Source organism: Mustela putorius, unplaced genomic scaffold (assembly GCF_011764305.1).
Source record: "Mustela putorius furo isolate JIRA1106 unplaced genomic scaffold, ASM1176430v1.1 tig00003869_pilon_pilon_pilon, whole genome shotgun sequence".
Taxonomy (NCBI): Eukaryota; Metazoa; Chordata; class Mammalia; order Carnivora; family Mustelidae; genus Mustela; species Mustela putorius.
In genome coordinates this window covers 3,769,049-3,794,557 of record NW_025422021.1, presented here as the reverse complement: position 1 = coordinate 3,794,557, position 25,509 = coordinate 3,769,049, and the positions used below count along the sequence as shown (strand labels likewise).

Sequence of the window (25,509 nt, the reverse complement as noted above, 5' to 3'; positions counted from 1 at the left end):
AGATCCAGCACTTGTGTGAACACGTCTCTTGATTTAGTGTGCATCTTGAGATGTGAGTGAATGCTGGGAGGGTGTGCTGGGAAAGGAAAACACACGGGCACTTTGGTATACGTGTAATGGCAGGGCGGCCGCGGGAGGGGTCCTGCACCACATTTGCCATTGACTTTTGCACGAATAACCCCAGCTGTGGCCATTCACCCACCTTCGATTCTGAGCTCTGCTGAAGTTTCAAGGTCTTCATATTTGCAGGTGTACTGCCCCTGGTCTTCTGCTCGAACATCAGCGATGGTCAGCTTATGGACTTTGTGCTCCACTTCTGTCTTATGTCTAGCCTGGGGCTTAAGGATTCTGCCATTTCTGAACCATTCAGATTTTACGTTTGGCACGGAAAACTGGCATGTCATGGTGCAAGTCTGGCCTTCTTTCAAAGTAACATCCTGAAGATGCCGTTCCCAGGCAGGCTCTGCAGGTATGACACAGAAAACATTTTGTTTAATATACATGCAGATGTGCTCAACAGTAAAAGAATCTCACACATTGCTTTTTTTTTTTTTTTTAAATAAAATGCTTTCTACTTACCAATTACAGTTAGTTTAGCACTAGCAATGTGTGGACCACACACCAGCCTATAATTGCCCTGATCTTTAAGTTGACAGTTTTTGACTCTGAGTGTATGTCGATCACCATCAATACTTATTTCAAATTTATCACTGGGCTCCAGTTTTTCAGTCCCTTTGTACCATGAAAGCTTGATTTCTGGATAATTAATCTTAATGTCAATTTCGAACACAGCATCATCATCTTTCAAAACTGTCTGATTCTCAATGTCCTTGATCAGAGTGACAGGCTACGAGAGTAAAGAATTAACACACATTAGTCACTCCTTCCCTTCTAATTCCCAATAACAGTCTGTTCACTGTATTATCTTCATGATTCACTTTACCTCTGTCTGTGACAACCTTTGCTGAATAAATGATACAAGTTCCTCAAATTCCTTTTCATCCTTCTCTGACTTCTCTATTTCCTCAATTTCCTGAGGAGGAAAAGCATAGACAGTATTACATATGGGGAAAAAATTGAATTGGAGGATGCAATGATTATGTTCAGCTTCCATTATTGATGCTGCTTAGGTTATATTAAATGATCTCACACAGCTGTAGGGTTCTAGAAATTCAAAGGCTACCTATTAGATGTTTCAAAAGTTAATTTTTAAGATGACGCTATTTACAAAAGATCATACCAATCTATGTGTCTCTTCTTCCTGACTTTGCTTTAGCAGTTCAAATGCTTGAAGAAGACCTCGGAAGTCAGTAATTCCATACATGCGGGCATATTTTTCATATTCTTTAGGATCAACATTTTTGAGAAGTTCCATGATATCGATTTCCTCTTCTTCTCCAGATCCTTTCTTTAAGACTGGAGTCCTGAATGAAATCAGAAATAAACATGAATCACCTGTTTTCTACTTATTTTGAATTGCCTATCATCATTTAAAGATTATAAATATCAATAAGGCTTTTTTCACCCTCTCACAAAGGCATAGTGCTATATCCTTTGTTTAAGAAATATTAGTTTTACTGCATTAACAATAAAAAAAAAAGTGGGTTTGGTGATGAAGTAAAGATTAGACCATTCTAACAAAGCACAGAAATTTAATTGAAGAATTTAAGAAAGAATTTGGAATGTTTGTAAATTTTACAACCAAATGAAATAATTAAAAGGAAAAGCAACAGCACTGGAAAAGCATTAATAAGGGTAAACATCATGTGTTATGGGAAAGATGTGTGGAAGGAAAATGTTGATTAATAACCGACTATATTGAAACATAATTTGTGTTGAAAGTATTGGTAATTATGGAAATGTTTCAAGTGTTGATCTAGGAAAGAATTCAGAACATGAGAAATACTATGTACAAACAAAAATTTCATATTGAGACAGATATAGATTTCTCTGTAGGCCAATTCCTTTGCCTAAAATTTTAATAAAACTCACTTCATTCTCAAAACTTCCTCATGATCATTCAGAATCTGCTAACCTATGCCCAAATACTGGGTGTTTGCTTATACGTTTCTGTGAGAATGTCTGTGTGCTTATGTTCATTTATCATCAGAATCTTGGAAGGGATGGTCCATGCCTCTTAAAAGATCTCTTTGTGACTGGAAAATGACTGTGTGTGTGTGTGTGTGTTTTAAGATTTTATTTATTTATTTGATATTTCATAATGTTTTTATTTCATGTTTTCTTTATGGCATATAAGCGTTATTTTTTAATTTATTTTCAGCATAACAGTATTCATTGTGTTTTAATTGAACTTACTTTTTCAGCATTGCTCTGAGATCTCCTTCAATCTTCTCCTGTTTCTTCCTTTCATCCACCTGTAGGTTAACGTTACTTTCAATTTCACCATGTTTATTAAATGCGACACACCGATACAATCCAGAATCGGTCTTTGTGGTGTCTCTAATCTCCAACTTTGCTTCGTCGCCTTTCTGATGGATAAGAATGCGACCCCCCTGGTTCAGTTGCCTCCATTTCCCTTTTGTCCATTTAACATTTGGGATTGGATCACCTCCAACTTTTGCGATAAATGTTGCGGTGGTTTCTAAGGAAGAATGAAAGCAAATGAATAAAAAACCTTGATTTCCCCAAATCAGCTCTTCCAAAATTAAATCAGTGGTAAAACCATACAAAGTCAGTGAAGGTAATGTACCGCTCACGAAATACTTACTTTCTACCACTCTGATACTCTGAGGTTCTGACACGAAGAAGAGTTTCCCGTCTACGGCCGCTTTCTTAGCTGCTGGGACTGCAGCTGGCTTGTCTAAAAAACATTTACATGTTTTATTATCACAGTTACCTTAAAAGTGGAATAAATAATTCCTTTGTAAAATGAGCTTTAGGCATTTGGCAGTATCAAAGATATCATTCACTCCAGGACTCACTACGTATAAGAGTGGATTATGGAAGATAAAGCAGTTTAATAGGCATTTATAACTACTTGTAGCTTTCGCATGCAGGTTGAACTATAATAGTTTTTTTTCTATAATTTTAAAAAAGATTTTATTTATTTATTTGACAGACAGAGATCTAGGCAGAGAGGCAGGCAGAGAGTGAGGGGAAGCAGGCTCCATGCTGATCAGAGAGCCCAGTGCGGGACTCCATCCCTGGACCCTGAGATTATGACGTGAGCCAAAGTCAGAAGCTTAACCCACTGAGCCACCCAGGTGCTCTGGCTGAACTACAATCGTAAGAGCAGTGTCCAATTTCATATTTCTAGGCTTGGCTTTATTCGATCGATTTCCTCCAGGACTATGACATTAGATTCCCTCATGTCACATTATCATAGATCATCTTTGGACCTTAATTATACCTTCTTGGATATGGTGGGAAGAGGTATGAGAAATAGGATGGTGAACTGTGGGTAATGTCAGACAATGTGTATCAAAATTATTCCCACTCAATTATCTAATACTTCAGTTATAACAAGGAGGCTATAAATTGCAAATGAGCATTAATTGATATTTCTGAAAAATGAATTCTATTCTTACTTAAGTTGTAATACACAAATCAATAGGAGTGGTCATTGGCTTAACTGGAATGCTAATTTTGAGGTATCTGTACCTTTAATGGTCACTTTGGCTTTTGAAGTGTCGCTTCCAGCCACATTCGAAGCTTTGCACACATAATCTCCCGAATCTGCTTTCACCACATCCTTCAGTTCCAGCACGGCAGTCCCATTAGCAAAGCTGAAGCTGCATCTGTCTGAGGGCTTTACTTCCCTTCCAGCCTTCAGCCACTGGATCCTGATGGGTTCCGATCCCCGCACATGGCAGCTGAGCTGCACAAATTCTCCTTCGCTTACTGTTACTGGAGTAAGGTGCTGATCAAACACAGGTGGCTTCTTTGGTTCTGGAATTACAAAGATAGCTTTGCTTAAAAGGAACATAAAGGCAAAAAGTTTCGAAATTCCAGAAAAGAAACCAGTTTTGCCTCTAACGGGTAATGAGCTGAATCAGTAACCGAATCAAGACTGATTCCTCTCTGAAGGCAGTAGTTGCATTTGTTGGAGTTTTTAAGGAAGATAAAGGTTGAAAAACAAGCAAAGAGCAGATGCCATGTTGACCAAAGATCCTGCAAGCTCCATGTCCTGACTAAACACTGCAAACATGGCAACTGGCAGTTCCCATAAACTTCGGTGCTGTACAGCACACTGCTAATTCCCCTGAACATGCATATAGCTGTATATTTGCTATGTATATTTGCTATATTTGCTATGCCCTAAAAACAAAGGGCCTCCTGGGGAATTCTGCTCATCTAGAGCAGCAGTTCTTGCCACACTCTGGGAAAGAAAGCCAACATTTGAGTAATCTGTGAACCCACATCGTAATATGTGATTTTCCCTGGTTTTCCTCTTTAGCTATGAAGTGCAGCTACAGTAGAATTTAAAATCTCATCTTTGCCCAAGGGATATAGCAGTTGAAGCTCAGTGTTCAACTGAAAACCAATGAGGAATATACAGGTAACATGGTAGGAAGGGCGTGTACAACTCAATATTATGTAATGGCTTTATTCAATGATACTGAGAACTAGTTATAAACATAAGGCAACAGTCATGACTATAATGATTAAAACTTGCAATACCTACTCTTAAAAAAAAAATTCTATGAAGAAATAGCCTCAGAATGTGATAGAAAGTACTCATCTACTCAATGGCAAAACCACCAGGGACATAAATCATGAATATAAACCACCATTAAGGATATATTTTTTGTTTCATTACATATATTTTAAAACTAAATGAACTTAAATTCTATAAAATGAGTATGTTTTAAGTTAAGACAACTCAAAGACACAAGCCCATTAGTGGCATTAACCTATTACCTATGCCTGTGCCCTGAAATGGCTAACTATATCACATCAGAGCTGGTATCAAACTCCAAGCTGCTCTAAGAAAGTTGGCTTATAAAGTGATTTTGATGAATCTGCACCATAATCATCTGGATGAAGCCATTTTATGATCAGAGGACCAGAAAAAAGGATCTCCTTAAAAGATAGTCTATTTCTTTCCCTCAAGTTAGGACTATATACGTAAATACATCCTCCATAATAGACAGCATCTTTCCTCTCATCTTTTTTTTTTTCCCTTTGAACAAATTCTACTCTTTTGTCTGCGATTAACATTCATTTACAGGCTACAAGCTTTGGGTAGGATATGTCAAAAATAATCCTTTAGAAATAGAAAAGAGAGTGTTTCAGAATGTGATATAACTTGTAAGTGGCAAAGCTAATGTGTTTTTCCATGACGAAATTTTAAGAAATTTTCAAAATACACATGCTTCATAAAAATTCATATATTACTGAGGCATGAATTTCCAAGTAGACTTAGACTGCTAACCACCTGAGAGAATTTTGGGATATGATTCACATGCTAAGATTTTAGTCCATTTATTACAGAACACCTCCTTTGCTGGGCATGTAATTATAAATAGTATGTATTTCAAATAAATATATGTGGAATTATGGCCAGCCAGTGACATCCCGTATATTTACAGTCATCCCTTAAACAACATGGGTTGGAATGGTGTGGTTCCCTCTTTGATACGAATGTATTCTTTTCTCCAGTTCACTGTATTGTAAGAATATATAATCAACTGTTTATGTTATTGGTAAGGCCTCCTGTCAACAGGACGCTATCAGAAAAGTCTTGGCAGAGTCAAAATTTACACGGGGATTTGTTGGTGATCCTAGACTCCATGTTGTTTAAGAGTCAACTGTGTATCTTCTAGAACTTATCTGGCCAACAGAATTAAAGAAGAAATGCACAAATCAGAAGAAATGCACAGGCCTAGCTAGCTAACAGGCAATAAGAAGAACACTGGCAGAGGCTGGGGACCACGATGATGACTCACCTTTGATGACAATGGAAGATGTGCACAGAGCAGAGCCCGCGTCATTTGACACTTTGCATGTGTACAAACCAGCATCGCCCATGCCCGCCTTCTTGACGTGCAGCAGGAGGGTGTTGTTCTTGAATGTGATCTCACAGTTAGCTGTTGGGTGTATCTCTATATTATTCTTGTACCATGCAACTGTTATAGGCTGGGAACCGGCAACACGGCCCTCGAGTCTGAAAGAATTCCCTTCCGTTTCTTCAACAGTCTCTGAGAGTTTTTTAGTGAAACTTGGTGGGATGAGCCGCTCTGCAAGAAATTGCAACGGTATTTGAATTGGAAGCCATTTGAAATGGAAGCAGGTTATTGACAGAAGGCTCTTCAGGAAAATGAAGTCCTACTTTACATTAGAAGTTAATGCTAACTGACTAGATGAAGTGAATCAGTGTCTATTTCTAAACATCTCTGCTTCCTTCCACAAGCTTATTCTAAACTGTCCTGTGATTTATGGGATAAATGATAAAAATAACTTATGACCATTTACAGAACCACATAGCTGTAAAAAAAAGAAAAAGAGGAGGGTGGTCTTAGGGTCATGTAGGATATCTACAATTTTAGAAAAATATAGATTTAAGTTTTCATGGAACAAAGTAGGTATCCATTGGTTATTGAGGTAGAATGAGAGGGGGGTAGTGGAAAGATACATCTGATAAGTCAGAAATATACATGTGTGTATGTATATACACGTGTGTGTGAATATATATGTATATTTGTATAATATAAGCTATAATTAATACTTTATTTTTTGCTCTATATAGTAAGCATAGAACTTTATATTCTATGCAATATTAATAAAATGCTTACAATATATTAAAAAATATGGATTTAAAAAGATCACTTGTTCTCTAGAGAAACTTATTTCTTCTTCATCATTTTTATGTCATTTGTGGAAAACTGTCCTAAATTTTGCTGTCCTGATAGAAACTGCACCCTTGGAAAAGAACAGGAAACAATTATGCAAAACAAAAGATACCTTTTATGTTAAGTTGAGCCATGCACGAGTCCTTTCCCACTTCATTCACAGCATAGCAGGTATATTGCCCAGAGTCTCCCTTGTCTACTCTCAGAATTGTTAGGTGGGCTGTGTTTTCCAGGTAACTTATCTGGTAGTTTCCGCCACTTCGTATCTCTCTGCTATCTTTGGCCCAGGTGACCTTTATTGGTTGTGTTCCAGTAACATGGCACTCGAAGTCAGCACTGTCCCCAACCACGGCATCCACAGGGGTGACAGGGATGTCAAAGAAGGGCGGGTTCTTCCCCTCTAAAAACAGAGCAGAAAGACACGGTTTCAGGCTCTGCAGCCATCCCACTTTACAGAAACAGTGGCATTTTCTCCTTCATTTTGATGATAGAAATTTTAACTACCAAGACAGAAAGAAGCTGAAGCGGCCACAAACCTGTGAGGAGGAGTCTGGCACTGGAGGAAGCAGACCCGATGGGATTCGTGGCTGTGCAAGAATACTGGCCCGCAAGGCTCCGGTCTGTTTTAAAGATGTTGAGAGTGGCCACGTTATCCAAAAACGACGTTTGTACATTCGGGCCATCTTTCAACGGCTTGCCATCTTTAAACCAAGACACCGAGATAGGTTCTGATCCATGGATGGTACATTCAAACACAACTGGCAATCCAACCGTTTCTTGAACATCTCGCAATTGCCGGGAAAACGATGGTGGCAGTTTTTGCTCTGTAGGAGCAGAATCAAAATAATGAGTACTTCTGAATATGTATTCTTAATTTGCCAAATATCCTTCCTACAGTGATTGCTATATAGACAAAAGGATGTCTATAAAACTATCAGGAGGTACTGGGGTACCTGGGTAGCTCAGTCTGACTAAGCGTCTACCTTTAGCTCAAGTCCATGATCCCTGGTCTCTGGGATCGAGGCCTGCATCAGGCTCCCTGCTTACCAGGAAGCCCGCTTCTCCCTCTCCCACTCCCCCTGCTTGTGTTCCCTCTCTGTCTCTCTCTCTGTGTCAAATAAATAAATAAAATCTTTAAAAAAATATCAGGAGGTGCTAACAGCTCTTGAATTAACGTGGCCACAAAGAAAAACATAAACTTCTGGGGCAAAATTTTCCCTCTGCTGTCACCCTAATGCACACTAGGGACAAAATTATGTAAGCTCAAAGAGCAACGGAGAGGCTTGGGGTAGGTCTCCAGGCACATAGAAGATTCTTCTACATTTTTAAAAAAGACCGCCCTGTGGCAATTTTAATGGGACACTTATGAAGTGCAATTTTAAAAATATGGTTATGGGGCGCCTGGGTGGCTCAGTGGGTTAAGCCGCTGCCTTCGGCTCAGGTCATGATCTCGGAGTCCTGGGATGGAGTCCCGCATCGGGCTCTCTGCTCAGCAGAGAGCCTGCTTCCCTCTCTCTCTCTGCCTGCCTCTCCATCTACTTGTGATTTCTCTCTGTCAAATAAATAAATAAAATCTTTAAAAAAAATATGGTTATCATTTTTCTGAAAGATTTAATGATAGAGACAAGTGACTGCATGATCCTTTCAACTGAAGATGTAATCCTCTTATCTCTCCCAGTCTCAGAAGAGGATGAGCCACTAACTGTAGATGGAATTTCTTAAGCAGAACATTTTGCCTTGGGCAAGCTTTTCCTAAAACGAGGGCTTCGCCAGATATTTTAAATATGGTTCAAAAGAAACACAAATTCATTCACTCTTAAAACATTCCAATCACCTTGAACCGTGAGGAATGTTGAAGAAGAAACCTCTCCCACGCTGTTTTCAGCTCTGCAGATATACTCTCCACTGTCATTACCATCAACCTGGTTGAAAACCAGTGTAGCAACATTGTTCCTAAAATGCATTTTGCAGGTGGTAGTCGGTCTTAATTTCGTATCGCCTTTGTACCAAGACACCCCAATTTCAGGGGTCCCAGCAATCTGACATTGTAAAGAGGCAGAATCTCCAACGGTCACCTTAACAGGCTCCAACTGCTTGACAAAATACGGTGGTTCTGCAGGCAAGAGAGAGAGAATTTGTCACAAAGAGACATGTCAGAATGAGTCTTTATATAGGGCGCAATGAAGGCGGGGTCGCAACAAACCTAGTATTAGTATTTGTGCCGAACAGGAATCTCTTCCAGAAGCATTTTCAATGTAGCAGTTGTACTGTCCGGCATCCTCTATGGTGCTACTTGGAATTTCCAGGATTGCAGATTTTTCAGTTGTGGTGATATTACACCTCTGAGAAGGCATTATATTTATGCCGTTTTTCTTCCACGTGACTGAAATAGGAGGCGTTCCAGTGTACGTGCCCTCTAGAATCAAGGGTTTCCCTTTCTCTATGCTGTAGTCATTGAGTCTCTTCACAAATTTGGCTGCAGCTGTCATAAGCAAATGGGAAAATACGATATCAAACACATACATTCGGACAGAAACACAGCTGTTCCTTCATGTACGTCTGGTGTAAAAATGCGGACTAGCCGTCAAACAAACCTTTTACGTGGAGATGTGTCGTGCAAGAAACTCTGCCAGCCTCATTACTGACTATGCAGGTATATTCTCCACTTTGTGTTGTCTCTACATCAAACAACTCCAGCTCTGCCACGGAATCCTCCAGAGATATGTTACACCTGTCCCCCGGGATGAGTTCGCTGCTACCCTTGAACCAGCTGACGCTGAAAGGAGGTGTTCCTTTTACGATGCTTGTGAAAGTGACATTGGCTCCGGTTAACACGTCCATGGCCTCGGGTTTCTGAACAAAGGATGGTGGCTCTAAACAAAAAATTACATACCAAGAGCAATTTAATATTTTTGAATTTTGATGATAATCTTGCTTAATATGTTATGAAATGCAGTTCCATTTTCCTGTTGTTTGAACTGACCTCTCACGGTCAAAGGAGCACGGCATTCATCAGAACCGGCAACGTTAGTAGCTACACACATGTAGTCACCAGCATCTGATTCTTCTAGCATGTTCACAGTTAAAGCACAAGTGTTGTCTGTCAGGGTGGTCTGGTATTTCCGTCCACTGCTGATCTCATTTCCTTCATGGAACCAGGAGACAGAGATGGGCGGTGACCCATAGACTTTGCACTCCATGACAACTGAGGAGCCAGACAGACCCTTTGTCTCTTTCAATTTTCTCGTGAATGAAGGAGGAACAACCCGGTCTGAATGGGATAAAAATCAAACAATCAAGGGACATCAGTTATAAAACGATTTGAGAAGAGAATTATTGTTTTTTTGATGGAATACACCTATATCCACTAGGCTTTCTTACAAGGATATCAAATAATTCCCTCTGGGTTCACACAGCTGAAAACCTCGAGAATCAATGGGCAAGATGTGCTAGCTGACAGGAGAGGGCTTTTGGTCTCTCATCACTGTGAATCATTATATGGTAAATTATCCCAGTATAAGAGAGGGTTAAAGACCACCTGATCCTTGTCCGGGGGTTCAGTTTTACTCCTACCACTCTGAATTGTGGAAATTTCCCCCCGAGAAAGGGATCTAACTTACTAATGTCCCACTGTAGAAGACAGAGCATCCCACACACATATATGTAAATCAGGAATTACGTTATGATAACAGTGAGATAAAAGCCCCACCGACCAACCTGAAACTTGAATTGAAGCTGTACAGCTGTCTTTGCCAACAGGGTTTTGCACCTCGAAACTATATATGCCACTGTCACTAGGTGCCACGTTGATAATCTTAAGGCCAGACACTTTGTTGAAGAAGCTTATTTTGTATTTGCTGTCACTTGTCAGTTCTTTTCCATCCTTAAACCATCTGGTACTGAGTTCAGGTGTGCCTGTGACTGTGCACTCCAAGGTACAGGTGTCCCCTGTGGTGACCCTTACGGACTCTGGCTTTTCCACGATTGCTGCAGGTTCTGGAATGAGATATAAATTACCTTCAACATTTACATTCAAACTGAAAAGCTAGAGAAAACATAGATACTAGAAGGGGGTGGGGGGATGGGCGAGCCTGGTGGTGGGTATTAAGGAGGGCACATATTGCATGGAGCACTGGGTGTGGTGCATAAACAATGAATTTTGGAACACTGAAAAAAAAAAGAAAAGAAAAGAAAAGAAAAAAGAAAAAAGAGAAGAAAAGACAAGGCAGATACTAGTAAGTGTGTGCTTCTTGTTCATGGTAACGTTCCATTCCACTCATACTGACCGAGAACAGATAGCGTGGCAAAGCATTCTTGCATTCCGGCATCATTTTTGATCTGACAGGTGTACTTCCCAGCATTGACTGTTTCTGCTCTTGCAAACTGTAGGGTTGCTATGTTTTCTGAATAAGAAACCCATATGTTGTCACTCTCTCTAACAATCTCCCCTTTATCTTTGAACCACACCACTGATATTGGCTCGGCGCCTTCAACAGTAGCCTGCAGCTGAACTTCTTCCCCAATGATGGTAGAAACATCACTGAGCTTCTTCACAAATCTTGGTGGTGCTGACAAAAAAGAGACAAATCATTTAAAATGTGTGGGGCTAGTAGACCTCCCTCAAGTTATGCAATGCTAGGAATTCCACTAGTGACAATACATTGTTTTCATTTCTTAAATAAGAGGTTATTTTTGGTGAGTGGGAGCAGGGACATGTTACAGTTTATATTAAGCCAAAAGAATCAAATGTCTTGTCCCTTCCAAGCTTTCTGAGTTCAATGCAACCCACTGGAAAAACCATCTCAAATGATCCTTGGTAGGATTCGGATATGAGATGCACACTAAACATCAAAGGATTTGGAAGAGAATAAAGGGAAAGTAGAAAACACAGGGGGTGATAAAGGACTGGGCAATCACTAGGAAGCAAACAGAGCATTAAAATTAGAGGGAAGGAAATTAGAAGGGAAATGGAAGACAGAAAAGACTGAGGCCGTTCTAACCTTTCAGAGTGATAGAACTGACACAAGTGTCACTCCCCACATCATTGGTGGCTTTGCACTGGTAATCCCCCATGTCAGCGGCATCGACATTTAGGATGTGAATACTCGTCAGGTAGTTCTCAGACATGATCTTGTACTTCTTGCCACTTCGAAGTTCTCTCTTATCTTTGTGCCAAGAAACTTGAAATGGGGGAGTACCCTGAAGCTCACATTCAAGATGGACATCAGCTCCTTTGAGCGTCTCAATGGGATGAGGCTTTTTGCGGAAAATGGGTGGTTCTACAATTGGAAGGTAATTGAATTAGAAAAGACAGGAAAATCAGGATGTATTCTGTAAGTATAGAGTTTCAAGTAAGAATCAGCTTTCTATTCCAACACAGAGATAGAAAACATCACTTTCAATTTTTGATCCTATCCTTCAAAAATTTGAAGATGTTGCTGGAGAGTCAAACAGGGACCTTTGAGGACAGCTAAAGAGGCGTCGACTGTGAAAAATATGAAGGAAGAGTACGAACTGACCTTTAACTTTTAAGGAGGTGCTGCTGCTTGCACTGCCCGCTGCATTTCGGGCCTCACACGTGTAGTCCCCACTGTCCTCAACACTGAGGTTGTGCATTTCCAACACCGCCATCGAGTCGAGGAATGACATTCTGAATTTACTGCGCTCTTGAATTTCAGTCTCGTCTTTGTACCATAGAACTTTGATCTCCGGAGACCCTCCTATTTTACATTCATATCTTGTGTAGTCATCCTGTTTCACAATTCTTGAAGGTTCTAGCTTCTTAATGAACCTGGGTGGTTCTATGGGACCAAGAAGGAAAATAGCAATGTAAGGGATGGAAAAAGCACATATAACTCCAGATGACATGAGAAAAGGAACCCTTCTGTCGGAGAGGTCTTAAACTCTGGAAAACATATTTATGTGATATAGTTCAAGGAAGAATAGTTCATAATGAGTCCTTAAGAATGGTTAAGTTGAATCTAAGTAGAAATTTCTTAAAATAAAGTGTGTGCATTTCTGTAAGCACCCGCATCAAATGTTATTGCAAACAGAAGGAGGAAAATACACTAATCCCTATGACATGCTTCTCCTCCCAGCAAAAGAATCATATCTTTAAAGCAATATCAGAGGCCCGGGGCTCTGTCTGTTGTTGGAAGCACTCTGAATTTCCAGGGAATAAGAGGGCTTGACTAGTCTCCTGGATGTAAACCAGGGGAGATGGATCTACTCTGGCTGCAAAGATACCAGATGTGTACCATAAGGAGTCAGAATAACAAAACTGGGTGAGATATCTTAAAATTTATGCCCATTTCTCTTATAGACCTTACGTAGCTATTTCTTCAACCCTCATAATTTCCCTTTGCAGTTGGGGAGAGTAAGGCTTTCTTCATGACTGAAGCAAAAAATTCAAGCTCAGAGAAATAAAAATGATCAAGAGCATGTCATATAGTAAATGCACTGCTAAATAAAATTCTATTTTAATTTCAAGATGCCTATAAACCACCACCACAAATACCCTCAAAAATTCTCCAATGGGTTAGGTCAGTAGCTCACTGAGTTAAGGACTTAATTTCTGACAATGGCAGCCATGAACTTGGTACAGAAAGATATGGCTGCCTTCCACCAGGTTGGGTATCGATGTTGTCCCAGCCTTCTGGCTTCCTAAACTCTTTCATTGGGGGCTAGTGGAGAAAGAGAGGTGAGCACAAGCTGACTCTTCCTGAAGGGCTTGTTTGGGATCTGCTGTCCTCTAGAGTGACAAAATCCATTAATTTACAAACTAGTGTGCAAAATAAAGCATTTGAGATCACTTCCTTTTTTGTCTTAAGCTGATTTCTTCCAAACTTAGATTTTCTTGCAATTCCGTGAAAAAATTTTGTTTGCTATTTCCCTAGTCTCTACCTTTAGCCTTTGAAAATGGACGTTCAGTCCATGTTTCATCAGTTTTGTATTTTTTAAATAAAAAACGTTAAAGCTTGGCCCCATTTGGAAGGTCCTAGATCCATTTGATCTAATTACCAGAAAATGTTCTAAACATAACTTTCAAGCACACCCTTCCTCTTTTATTTCAAGATACTGAAAACGTAAAAGAGATGTTGCTACTTGACTAGAACATGTACCTTGTACACCCAGGTGAGCAGAACAAGAGTCTTTTCCAGCAACGTTGCTTGCGTAGCAGGTGTACTGCCCGGCATCACCTTTGCTTACTTTGAGAACTGTCAGTGTGGCAGTATTTTCAACCAAAGTCATCTTGTAGTTCCCTCCAGGGCGAATCTCTCGGTTATCTTTGGCCCAAGTGATTTTGATGGGTGCAGTTCCAGTTACATGACATTTAAAAGAACCACTTTCTCCAAGAGCAAGATCTACTGATACAGGCTTTAGATCAAAGAAAGGAGGCACTTCATGCTCTGAAAAGGGTGAAGACCAACATGGTGACTTTAGTTTTCATGCTCCCAGCCATGGAGCAGAAACTAAGTGGCACCAGTCTTACAGTGGCCCACATCAGTGAAGCTTTCATAATGAAGAGGGTAATGTGATAAGATACTCACCTGAGAGAATGAGCTTGGCACTGGACGAAGCAGTTCCAAGAGGATTAGAAGCTGAACAATTGTACTGACCAACGTGGCTCTGGTCAGTTTGCAAAATCTGAAGCGTTGCTACGTTATGAACAAAAGATGTCTGCAAATTCGAATCATCTTTCAAAAGCACCCCATCCTTGTACCAAGACACTTGAAGAGGTTCTGAGCCATTGATGCGACATTCAAATGCAACAGGGAAACCAAGAGTCTCATGAACATCCTTCAGTTTTCTTGCAAAGGAAGGTGGAAGTTTGCGCTCTGTAAAGAAGTTACAAATAATCCTTATTTACAAGAGAGACAACATCCATGACATACTTCAAGCCATTACAATTTTGATGTTTTTAAGAAAATGGTGCCATCAGCACACGGCACGACTTGTTGAATGAAACCATCATCACCTTTGATAACAAGCACGGCAGAGGAAGCGACGGCCCCCACGCTGTTTTCTGCCTTGCATGAATACTCTCCCACATCACTGTGGTCCACTTTGTTGATTATTAAAGAGGCAATGTTATTTTTAAATTGCATTTTATATGCAGGAGCTGATCGTAGCTTTGTATGTTCTTTGTACCAAGAAATTCTAATTTCTGGGGTTCCATCCACTTTACATTGTAAAGTCGTGGGTTCTCCGATGGCTGCTTCTACGTGTTGCAGAGGTTCAATGAAATAGGGCGGTTCTAGGGTACGAAGGATGATAACCAATCAATCACATGAACTTGAAGAGGAGGTTTTAAAAGAAGGAAAAGACAGCAACAAAAAGAGGGTTAATTAAACACACCTAAGACAGACACCAGAGCTTCACAGATGTCTTGCCCGGCCTCGTTCTCTATCAGACAACTGTACTGCGCGTAGTCCTCTATAGTGCTCTCTGTAATTTCCAGGATTGTCGATTTCTCTGTCATGGTAATACTGCAATTGTGAGACTGTGAGAGAGGGAACTCATTCTTCATCCAGCTCACTGAGATGGGAGGTGTGCCAGTAAACGTGGCCTCCAGAACAATGGGGCTGCCTGTCTCCACGCTGAAGTCAGCCAACCTTTTCACGAAGGTGGCCGGTTCTGTATGGAGGAAACATGAGGGTGAAATGTGCATCTTCAAATGAAGACTTGGAAAGGAATTTTAAGAGACACATGAGGGGGAGAACAGAGCAAACCTTTCACAAACAGATGCGCGGTACAGGAGGCGCTGCCTGCGTCATTGGTCACGAGGCAAGAGTAGTCTCCGCTCTGTGAGGGCTCCACCTCCAACAGCTCCAGTTCTGTCACAAAATCTTCCAGAGAGATGGTGCACGACTCCCCTGACACCAGTTCCCGGCTGCCCTTAAACCACTTCACCTTGAACGGAGGGGTGCCTCTAATGACGCTGGTGAAGATGAGGCTCGTTCCAGGTAAGACTTCCACAGAGTCGGGGACTTGTTCGAAAGAGGGTGGCTCTGGATAGCCCAGGGGAGGAAGAGATCAAGAGAAAGAAAGAAATCCAGGTGAGATGAGTTTTGCTCCTCTGGGAAAAGGGAGCTAAGACTGCAAATGAAGACAAGATATGAAGAAATTCCACATGAGGCAGGTGCCATGTCACATGGCCCAGACAGGAGGGCGACCACACCCCTGCCCCTTGCACACTGACCTTGCACAGTCAGCACGGCCGAGCATTCGTCAGAACCAGCCACGTTGGCAGCCACACACGTGTATATGCCTGTGTCCGAGGGCTCCAGTAAGTGCAGATTCAACGTACAGACATTTTCTGAAAAGCTGGACTGGCATTTAGGGCCGCTAATGAGCTCATTTCCGTCCTGAAACCAGCCAACTGAAATTGGGGCTGAGCCGGAGACTCGGCACTCCAGAACCGCCGAGGCCCCCAAGACGGCGTTCGTGTCCTTCAGCTTGCGGATGAAGGAAGGAGGCACGACTCGATCTATGTGGAGAAGGGTAGTTTTCCATTTACAAGAGAAACTTCCTTTTTCTCCCCACCCCCCATCCCAGGGAAAAATGATAGATTCCTAAAGACCTCATACCACTCACCCGACACGTGGACCGAGACAGAGCACGTGCTTTTACCAACACTGTTTTTCACTTCAAAACTATATAACCCCTTGTCGCTCATTTCTGCACAAGGGATTTTAACTGAAGCCACTCTGTTGATGAACGTAATGTGATGTCTGCTGTCTGCAGATAACTCTCTCCCATCTTTAAACCACTTGATGGAAAGTTCCGGTGTTCCAGCCACTACACACTCTAATGCAAAAGGATTTCCTGTAGTGACAGTCATAGGTTCTGGTTTCTCTACGATTCTGGCTGGTTCTAAAAGAAGAAGTATAATGCATTGAAAATAAAGTCACCTTCCAAACTGAGAGTGTAATCAATATATAATGGGGTAAGAATAATATTTGCAGATGATGATCATGGGCCAATCAATTTGATTTTTTTTCAGGTTGTATTTTGTTACTAACCTACTACAGTCAAGACCGCTGAACATTCTCTCATCCCGGCATCATTTTTGATCTGGCACACGTATTTTCCAGAATCAGATGCTTTGGGACTTCCAAGTTGGAGGGTGGCGACATTATCAATGAATGAAATCCTGGTGTTTTCACTCTCTCTGATGACATCACCTTTATCTTTCATCCAGACAACAGAAATGGGCTGGAAGCCTTCCACTACTGCCCGTAACTCAACAGCATCCCCAATAAGGGTTGAGGTGTCGGTTAGCTTTTTCACAAATCGTGGGGGTTCTAATGAAAGAAATTTGTGGTTAGAAAGAAAAAGAATCACAGTCACGTAAGTTATTAGTTAAGCAAGAAAAGATGAAAGGAAGAGACATATTTTTGTGACCATGTATACAAACCTTTGAACTTGACAGTGCAAACACATGTGTCGCTTCCCACCTCATTAGTAGCTTTGCAGTGATATTCTCCTACATCGGAGGCTTCCAGATTAAGGATGTGAAGACTTGTATCAAAATTTTTTGAAGTGATTTTAAATTTCTTGCTGCTCCGAACTTGCTTTCTATCTTTAACCCACACCACTTCAAATGGGGGGGTTCCCGAAATTTCACATTGTAAGATAACATCAGAACCTTTAAGAGCTCCTATTGGAGAAGGCTTCTGGGTGAAAACAGGAGGTGCTACCAGAAAAAAAAGAAGATGAATGATGAGAACATCTGCTTACTAAAACGGAAAAATAATCTTCTAGAATCCAGAGTCATTAAGAATGATTGGCATGACCGTAGGATGGTATGTTAACAAATAACAATCCACAAAAACTAGTTTAAGAATTGCAAGCAAGTCCCCAGAGTGAACCTTTTTATTTTGGAGCTCATGATATCGCTGAGAAAGAATCTGATCAGAGAAGAAAGGAAGGAGCTTAGTGTGTCTAACCTTTCACAGTCAGGGCTGTGCTGCAGCTGGCCTCACCAACACCATTATGAGCTTCACAGATATAGTCACCGCTGTCCTCAGCGCTGCCTTCATTGATGGTAAGCAGTGCCACAGAATTAACGAATGACATATTGTACTTCCAACTTTCGTGAAGTTCACTGTCATTTCGGAACCATACAACTTTGATTTCTGGGGAACCACTTATTTTGCATTCCAGTTGGATGGATTCTCCCTGCTTTGCAACTTTTGAAGCTTCTAGTTTCTTAACAAACTTGGGAGGTTCTAGTAGATCAAAGGAAAAAAACAACTTGTGTTGGTAGTTGAAGATCTCATAAATATATATTTAAACTGGTTTATTAAGAATATACTTCCTGGTAATTTTATGGTAAATATTATATTTTCTATTAAATAAGCTTTGAATATAGAATTTAATTGTTAAGTTTATTTTTATAAGCTAAAACATATAAGTTAATGTATTACAGAGGTATTTGATCAAAATTTAGTAATGATAAATCAGAACTCCATATAACAGAAAGAATATGAGGACAGTAGAAACAATATTACAATATTTAACAAATTTCAACTAGACAACACTATCTGATAGGACCATACTTAGAGTTAACACTAGTTCCGAAAACAATATAGAGACAAACAGAATTTTGATTAATGTTTTCAATACTAATATGTGAATTCTAACATGACTCAATTTATCCCAAACACTTAAAAACTAAAGGCACTTTTAGAAGACACAGATGTGGCAAAGAACAGATATTGGTAGATGCCACGTAATGATACCTTTTACACTGAGTTGAGCTGAGCATGTGTCTTTGCCAACATCATTGGTTGCTTGGCAAGTATATTGACCAGAATCCCCTTTGCCTACTTTAAGAATCCTCAGATGGGGAGTATTTCCCACACAGGTGATAGTATAATTTCCTCCAGGACGTATCTCTTTGTTATCTTTTGACCAAGTGATTCGCATTGGCTGAGCACCAGTAACATGACACTCAAAGTCAGCACTTTCCCCAGCAATGACATCTATAGATACAGGCTTGATGTCAAAGAAAGGAGATTTCTTAGGTTCTGGAAAATGAAAAGAGAAGGCAATGTGTTTTGTTTTACTTTTCCCATTGGCCATTTCCACTCTGGCAATGAGTAAGAAGTCATGGTTTGGTTTGTAAAGGGAAAGATTAATATGGGAACAAACCTCTTGCTGTCAGTCTAGCACTAGAAGATGCTGTTCCAAGTGGGTTAGAAGCTGAGCAGGAGTACTGTCCAGAGTGACTCAAGTCAGTTTGCAAAATTTTTAAGGTTGCCACATTATCTACAAATGATGTCTGCAGATTCTCATCATCTCTTAAAAGTACCCCATCTCTATACCAGCACACTTGGATGGGTGCAGAGCCATTTAATCGACAAGTGAGTGTAACCGGCAACCCAACAGTCTGTTCAATGTCTTTCAGTTGTCTTGCAAAGGAAGGTGGGAGTTGGCGCTCTGTAGGAAGACAAGCGACACTTGAGCCATCAGTAGCCTGAATAAAAATTTCTCCATAAAGATAAAAGAATTAAGATGAAAAAATTTCTTAATTTCTAAATTCATGTCGTCACCTTGAATTCTGAAGACAGTCTTAGAAGAGGCAGTTCCTATACTATTCTCTGCTTTACATGTGTACTCTCCACTGTCATTAATATTCACTTTATTAAAAACCAGTGTGGCCACATTGTTGGTAAAATAGGTCCTGTATTCAGGAGTTGGTCGTAACTTAGTGTCTCCTTTGTACCAAGATACTGTAATTTCTGGCGTCCCAGCCACCTGGCATTGTAAAGAAACCGAATCTCCAACGGATGCCTCCAGAGGTTCTAGTTCCGTAACAAAATACGGCGGTTCTAAAGAAGAAAGGATCACAGTCAGCAACTGGAATTTAAGAACACCAAACAAAGCATGCTTGGTGCCACATAAATGCCAATCATTGACAAGGGAATAGTAAGACAACACACCTAATGTAGATACCAGAGCTTGGCAAACATCCTTCCCTGCCTCATTTTCAATTTCGCAGGAGTACTGTCCTGCATCCCTTTTTGTGCTATTCAGAATTTCTAGGATGCAGGTTTTCTCTGTTGTGACAATGCTGCATCTCTCAGATGGAGTTATGTTAAAACCGTCCTTCTTCCAGGTCACTGAAATTGGAAGAGTCCCAGTGTAGGTGCCCTCCAGAATTATGGACTTCCCTGGTTCCACAGAGTGATCGCTTAATTTCTTCACGAAGGTAGCTGGTTCTGGTGAGTGAGAAAGCACAGCAATTAAACACAGGAAGAATGCAAAGATGCCCGTGTAGAAAAAATAGGAAGGGCAAGTGCAATTGAGCAGACCTTTCACAAAGAGACGTGTTGTGCAGGATGTTTGGCCTGCACTGTTAGAAACCACACAAGTGTATTCCCCACTCTGAGAGACGTCAATGTTGAATAGTTCCAGCTCTGCCACAGTGTCTTCAAAATAGATGTTGCACCGGTCTCCTCTCACAAGTTCTCTGGCACCTCTGAACCAGCCAACCTTGAAAGGAGGGGTCCCTCGGATAACGCTCGTGAAGGTGACATTCTTGCCTGGTAGTGTTTCCAGAGGTTCAGGTTCCTTCACGAAAGAGGGTGGTTCTACAGAGACATGGAGGACATGGAATAGAGCCTGTAAGCTTCTCATTTAGTTGCAACTTTGAATCAAAAATGAAGAGCCCTTTTGAATGGGCAACAAACGGGTGCCTGGATGAGCACCCAAAGGAGAATCTGTAAGAAACGGTTTGCGTAGGGAACACCGACCTTGCACAGCCAAGGCTGCCCGACATTCATCGGAGCCAGCCGTGTTAGCAGCCACACACGTGTAATTGCCCATGTCCGAGGAGTCCAGGGAATTTAGCTGCAAGGTGCAGACGTTATCTGAAAACGTGGTTTGGTACTTTGCTCCGCTGACAATCTTCGTTTTCTCATGAAACCAGGCAACAGAGATGGGTGATGACCCAGCTACTTTGCACTCCAAGATGCAAGAAGTACCCAGCACCCCAACAGTATCTCTCAGTCTCCGCGTGAAAGAGGGAGGGACCATTCGGTCTGTGTGAGGAAAGGCAAGAGATCATCATGGTTTGAAAGAGAAGCGCCCTGAGAGACCAAGGCAGATAAAGGCATTTGCATAAAGCCATGGGGGGGGGGGAATGTAGCTGAACGGACCTGAAACATCAACCACAGCAGTGCAGCTGCTTTTCCCCACGTTGTTTTGAATCTGGAAGGTGTATGTGCCTGCGTCTTGGCTTTCAACAGAAAGTATCTTTAGGGAAGAGATTTTGTTGTAGAAGCTAAATTTGTGTTTCTGGCTGCTGGTCAACAGCTTCCCGTCCTTGTACCATTCCACTGAGAGTTCAGGAGTGCCGGCCACCTTACACTCCAGAGTGCACGTTTCTCCCACAGTCACTGTCATGGATCCTGCCTTCTCAACAATGACCGCAGGCTCTGAAATAAAGCGTGAGAGCCATCTGTCAAAGTCCGTTACCTTTACCATGCCCCTACTCTCAAATCCCGTTAGACTGTTTCTTCCCATGGTGTGGTTGTATTTCTTCCCATCCCTAGAGAGAGATGATTCCACAATTACATGTTATTGTGAAATTCGGGGTTAGGATTAAGAAATATTTTTCTGCACTAGTTGACTTCCAAAACAAATCAGTGTATATTACACAGTATGTACTGATTTGCACTTGACCCTAATGCAAATGATTCATGTTATTATGAATTACTTGATATTTTTGCTTTATTTTAAGGTGCTAAAGCTAGTAGTTTTAAAAGCTATTATCCAAACAGCTGCCAAGTTAAAATGTCCAAAGGTACAAGTGCATGTCTTTCCTACTTAACTTTGATCTTGGGAGTTCTTGCCATATTTTGGAAACAATTTCCTTGTTGCCTATGCTGGCTTCCAGCAGCTTTCATGCTTAAACAAAAGTGAGTCATGATTATATTGGCTAATCCATCAAGAAAAGCAGTAAGTAAACATTGAAACAAATGGCTAAGTTTTGTTAGGATCACAGAAACAGGAAAGAGTTTGAAAGATCGATTAGGGGGGAAGAAAAGATTGATTAGGTCCTTTCTCCTAAAGCTTTTTTTTCTTTCTTTCATTTCGTTCTTAAATGTATGTTTTATGTATGTATGTATGTATGTATGTATGTATTTGAGAGACAGAGTGAGAGAGAGGTGGAACAGGAAATGGGCAGAGGGAGAGGGAGAAGCAGGTTCCCCACTGAACAGGGAGCATGATGCTAGGGTCCAGGGATCCCAGGACCCTAGGATCATTACCTCAGCCGAAGACAGAAGCTTAACTGACTAAGCCACCCAGACACCCCTCTCCTAAACCTTTCAGACAGGTAAGGATTTATATCCTTCTAGAAGAAATGCAGAACAGGAGGGTCTACCAGTGACTCAACTTGGTGTTTGGCATCATCTTCTATCAGGGACCATTGTACCAACCTAACACAGTCAGTGTGGCCATGTTCTCCCTCATGCCACCATCATTCTTGATTTGACAGATATACTTCCCAGCATTAGCTGGTTCTGCTTTTGCAAACTGCAGAGTTGCAACATTGTCTACGAATGTAATTCTGATGTTTTCACTTTCTCTGATCACTTCTTTCTCTTTAAGCCACTGGACAGAAATAGGCAGGGCTCCTTCTATGGATGCTTGTAACTCAGCGGGCTCGCCAGCTATGACAGTGAGGCTGTTCAGTTTGGAGACAAATCTTGGTGGTTCTGAACAAGGAAAGATGGGTGGAGATTGTTGAAAACGTTGTCCAGATAGTGGAAGACAGAGAAAAAAGTAAGTTTTGCACATTCCTGGCATTTCCGCCGCGTGCAGGAAATATGCTTACCTTTTAATTTTACAGTACAAATGCAAGTATCACTTCCAACTTCATTCTGTGCCTTGCAGTAGTATTCACCAATGTCTGAAGCTTCAACATTGAGAATGTGAATACTTGCATGGAAATTTTTGGATGCAATCTTGTATTTCTTACTACTTCGGAGCTGCCGCTTGTCTTTGTACCAGATCACCTCAAACGGCGGTGTTCCCGAAAGTTCACACTCAAGACTAACTTCAGTATTTTTAAGGGTTTCTACTACCGGAGGGAAGCTGCTAAAAACAGGTGGTTCTGTAAAAACAAGAATTTCCAATGAATTGGGCTATTTCATTTCACAAAAGGCTTTTATTTCCCTGTTTTTAAGTTGGAAAAAAGAGTCAAGATACTATAATGGGGAAATGATGTCCAGAACTATCATTTTAGTGTGGAGGAAAAACTGCGTTGGAGAAGCCATTAGTTTTTACAAAATCATTCTGCTTCCTTGGCAAAGAGTCCAGACAAGAACACTAGGTGTCCTTACTGAGGAATTCAATCTTCTATCTACCTGACTATACGAGTTTATCTTGGATGATAAGGACTGATGCAAAAATTGTAAACAAAAACCAAACCCAAGTACATTATGAAGATGATTTGCATGAGGTTTAGAATCCTGACTTCAGAGATGAAATGTTTTGTAAAGGCTTTATAACCGAGATACGTGGAAGCCATTATGACACCTGTGACCTACGTCTTCCACGTCAACAAATGTTACTGAAATAATTGCTTCACACCATGAAAAACTTGGACTTTGGATAAAAAATACTGAAAAATGGCCACAGAAAATACTGGTATTAATTGCACCAAGATATAGTGATATAATTTTTAAAAAATGGGAATTCTTGAGAGAGGAAAAGAATATATAATTTTCCTGTGTTTTTAAAATGTAGGTATGTATGTATTTTTAAGTAGGCTCCACACCCAGAGTGGAGCCTAACATGGGGCTTGTACTCAAAACCCTGAGATTAAGACCTGAAATCAAGAGTTGGACACTTAACTGACCAAGCTTCCCAGGCATGCCTATAATTGTCCTGTTTTAAATGTAAGGTTAAAACCTGGATTTCTTGCATCTTATATACATGCATTAAATATTCTTTCTTTGTTATTAATGCTAAAGATTATAGTGAGGATGATGATTCATTCGTAGGATAATCAAAGACAAAAATTGATTTTAAAATGCCTACTTTTCCCTTCCCTTTATTTATTTATTTTTTGGTATGTTTATGAAACATTAAATTTAAACTGCTTGGCCAGTGTGTTGAGATGAGCAGAATGAAGACACTGGAGTAACAAGAAAAATACCCCACAATGACTGGCTACATATAAGCAAATTTTAAGAAAGAACCAAAGAGGGAAATAATACTAGTTTGGGGAAATATCCTATGATCTCAAACAGAGCCTAAAATAAAGTAAAAGAGTAAAGACCTTTGATACCCCAGGGGAGAAGAAGGTGGGTTTCAGGTAATGAGGAACAGAAGAGAGAGATTTCTACCTTTCACGATAACCTTGGTACTGCAGCTTGTGCTGCCGGCAGGATTCTGAGCCTCACAAATGAAATCCCCACTGTCCTCAGTGCCCAGACTGTTCATCTGTATGACGGCCACTGAGTCAATGAAAGTCATTCTGTATTTGTCACTGGCTTGGAGTTCATGTTCATTTCTGTACCACACAACTCTGATTTCTGGGGATCCAGTTATCTTGCATTCCAGTCGTGCAGAATCCCCTGCTTTCACTATTTTGGTTGCTTCTAACTTCTTCACAAACTTTGGTGGTTCTAAAGAGTGAAAGAAAGAGGAGATTATGAGGGAACAGATATAAATGACAAATGCTAAATCAGGTGGTATGCAGGAAAGAGGAAAAGATGAACAATGCTTGGCAAATACAGTGTACTGTTAGAGAGAAGTGAACTTTCTAGGTTGGGGAGATGCACTGGACAGAAGAGAGCCGCAGGCCAGACAGAAACATGAAACAATCAAACGTGCACACCTGTCACAAGCAACATCGTGGTACAAGAGTCGCTACCAACGTCATTGGTAACTTGGCAAGTGTATTGTCCCGTCTTGGAAGCATCCACTGAATAGAGATTTAAGAAGCTAGTTGACCCTTCCAAGCCAATGAAACATTTAGGTCCAGAGGCAAGTTCCACATCGTCTTTAAACCACTTAATTTTAAAGGGCGGTGTTCCTTTTAGTACCGCTTTAAATTCTACTGTAGCGTCTGGTATGGTTTGCTGTCGTTCAGGTTTCACCAGGAAGCTTGGTGGTTCTATAGACGTTAAGAGAAATATACTTAATTAGATTCCTCATAGTTAAACTGTTTTGACATGTAAGCAGACATTTCTAAAAAGAGGCCATGACTGTGTATTTCTTGAACTCAATAAATATGGACCTATGGAAACAGAATTACTGATACTTTATGGTCTCAAGGATATAAGGGAAGAGTGCCACATTTAAACAGCAGTCACAAAGAATAATCAAGAGGAGGAAAAGAAGTTCTAACCTTTAACAGTTAAGATGCCGCTGCAGGCATCATCCCCTGCTACGTTGGAGACCTTACAGGTGTAATTGGCAGTATCTTCTAATTCCAGGTTATTAACTTCCAGTGACACTGTGTTCTCGTGACAGACAGGTCTGTATTTTGCACTTGTAGATATTTCTTTACCATCCTTAAACCATTGAGCACTAATAGGAAGGGAGCCAGAAACCTTGCACTCCATACGAATAGAAGAGCCCAGAACTTTATCCATTTTGGTTAATTTTTTGGTGAAAGATGGAGGGATATCTTGATCTATCCAATGCAAACAGAAAAACACATCCATTAATA

At 40.8% G+C, this 25,509-nt stretch overlaps 1 protein-coding gene across 2 annotated transcripts in view; it reads right to left on the bottom strand.

The window, feature by feature from the left end:
* TTN (titin) overlaps window positions 1-25,509 on the bottom strand; it is a 275,309-nt gene that overhangs the window by 170,433 nt on the left and 79,367 nt on the right. For both annotated transcript variants that reach the window (XM_045066923.1, XM_045066924.1), the window contains 40 exons: window positions 25,186-25,473; window positions 24,673-24,951; window positions 24,179-24,460; window positions 22,663-22,941; window positions 22,265-22,543; window positions 20,981-21,259; window positions 20,576-20,863; window positions 20,135-20,413; window positions 19,763-20,041; window positions 19,373-19,651; window positions 18,972-19,259; window positions 18,560-18,847; window positions 17,765-18,046; window positions 17,233-17,511; window positions 16,838-17,119; window positions 16,410-16,688; window positions 16,015-16,302; window positions 15,545-15,823; window positions 15,171-15,449; window positions 14,791-15,069; window positions 14,363-14,650; window positions 13,934-14,221; window positions 12,332-12,613; window positions 11,813-12,091; window positions 11,099-11,380; window positions 10,530-10,808; window positions 9,796-10,083; window positions 9,407-9,685; window positions 9,016-9,294; window positions 8,647-8,925; window positions 7,349-7,636; window positions 6,925-7,212; window positions 5,910-6,200; window positions 3,622-3,909; window positions 2,729-2,821; window positions 2,317-2,602; window positions 1,241-1,424; window positions 944-1,033; window positions 580-847; window positions 203-463 (listed from right to left, as the gene is read on the bottom strand). In XM_045066923.1, the coding sequence (XP_044922858.1) occupies window positions 203-463; window positions 580-847; window positions 944-1,033; window positions 1,241-1,424; window positions 2,317-2,602; window positions 2,729-2,821; window positions 3,622-3,909; window positions 5,910-6,200; window positions 6,925-7,212; window positions 7,349-7,636; window positions 8,647-8,925; window positions 9,016-9,294; window positions 9,407-9,685; window positions 9,796-10,083; window positions 10,530-10,808; window positions 11,099-11,380; window positions 11,813-12,091; window positions 12,332-12,613; window positions 13,934-14,221; window positions 14,363-14,650; window positions 14,791-15,069; window positions 15,171-15,449; window positions 15,545-15,823; window positions 16,015-16,302; window positions 16,410-16,688; window positions 16,838-17,119; window positions 17,233-17,511; window positions 17,765-18,046; window positions 18,560-18,847; window positions 18,972-19,259; window positions 19,373-19,651; window positions 19,763-20,041; window positions 20,135-20,413; window positions 20,576-20,863; window positions 20,981-21,259; window positions 22,265-22,543; window positions 22,663-22,941; window positions 24,179-24,460; window positions 24,673-24,951; window positions 25,186-25,473 (10,794 nt within the window). The remainder of the gene's footprint in view (window positions 1-202; window positions 464-579; window positions 848-943; window positions 1,034-1,240; window positions 1,425-2,316; window positions 2,603-2,728; window positions 2,822-3,621; window positions 3,910-5,909; window positions 6,201-6,924; window positions 7,213-7,348; window positions 7,637-8,646; window positions 8,926-9,015; window positions 9,295-9,406; window positions 9,686-9,795; window positions 10,084-10,529; window positions 10,809-11,098; window positions 11,381-11,812; window positions 12,092-12,331; window positions 12,614-13,933; window positions 14,222-14,362; window positions 14,651-14,790; window positions 15,070-15,170; window positions 15,450-15,544; window positions 15,824-16,014; window positions 16,303-16,409; window positions 16,689-16,837; window positions 17,120-17,232; window positions 17,512-17,764; window positions 18,047-18,559; window positions 18,848-18,971; window positions 19,260-19,372; window positions 19,652-19,762; window positions 20,042-20,134; window positions 20,414-20,575; window positions 20,864-20,980; window positions 21,260-22,264; window positions 22,544-22,662; window positions 22,942-24,178; window positions 24,461-24,672; window positions 24,952-25,185; window positions 25,474-25,509) is intronic.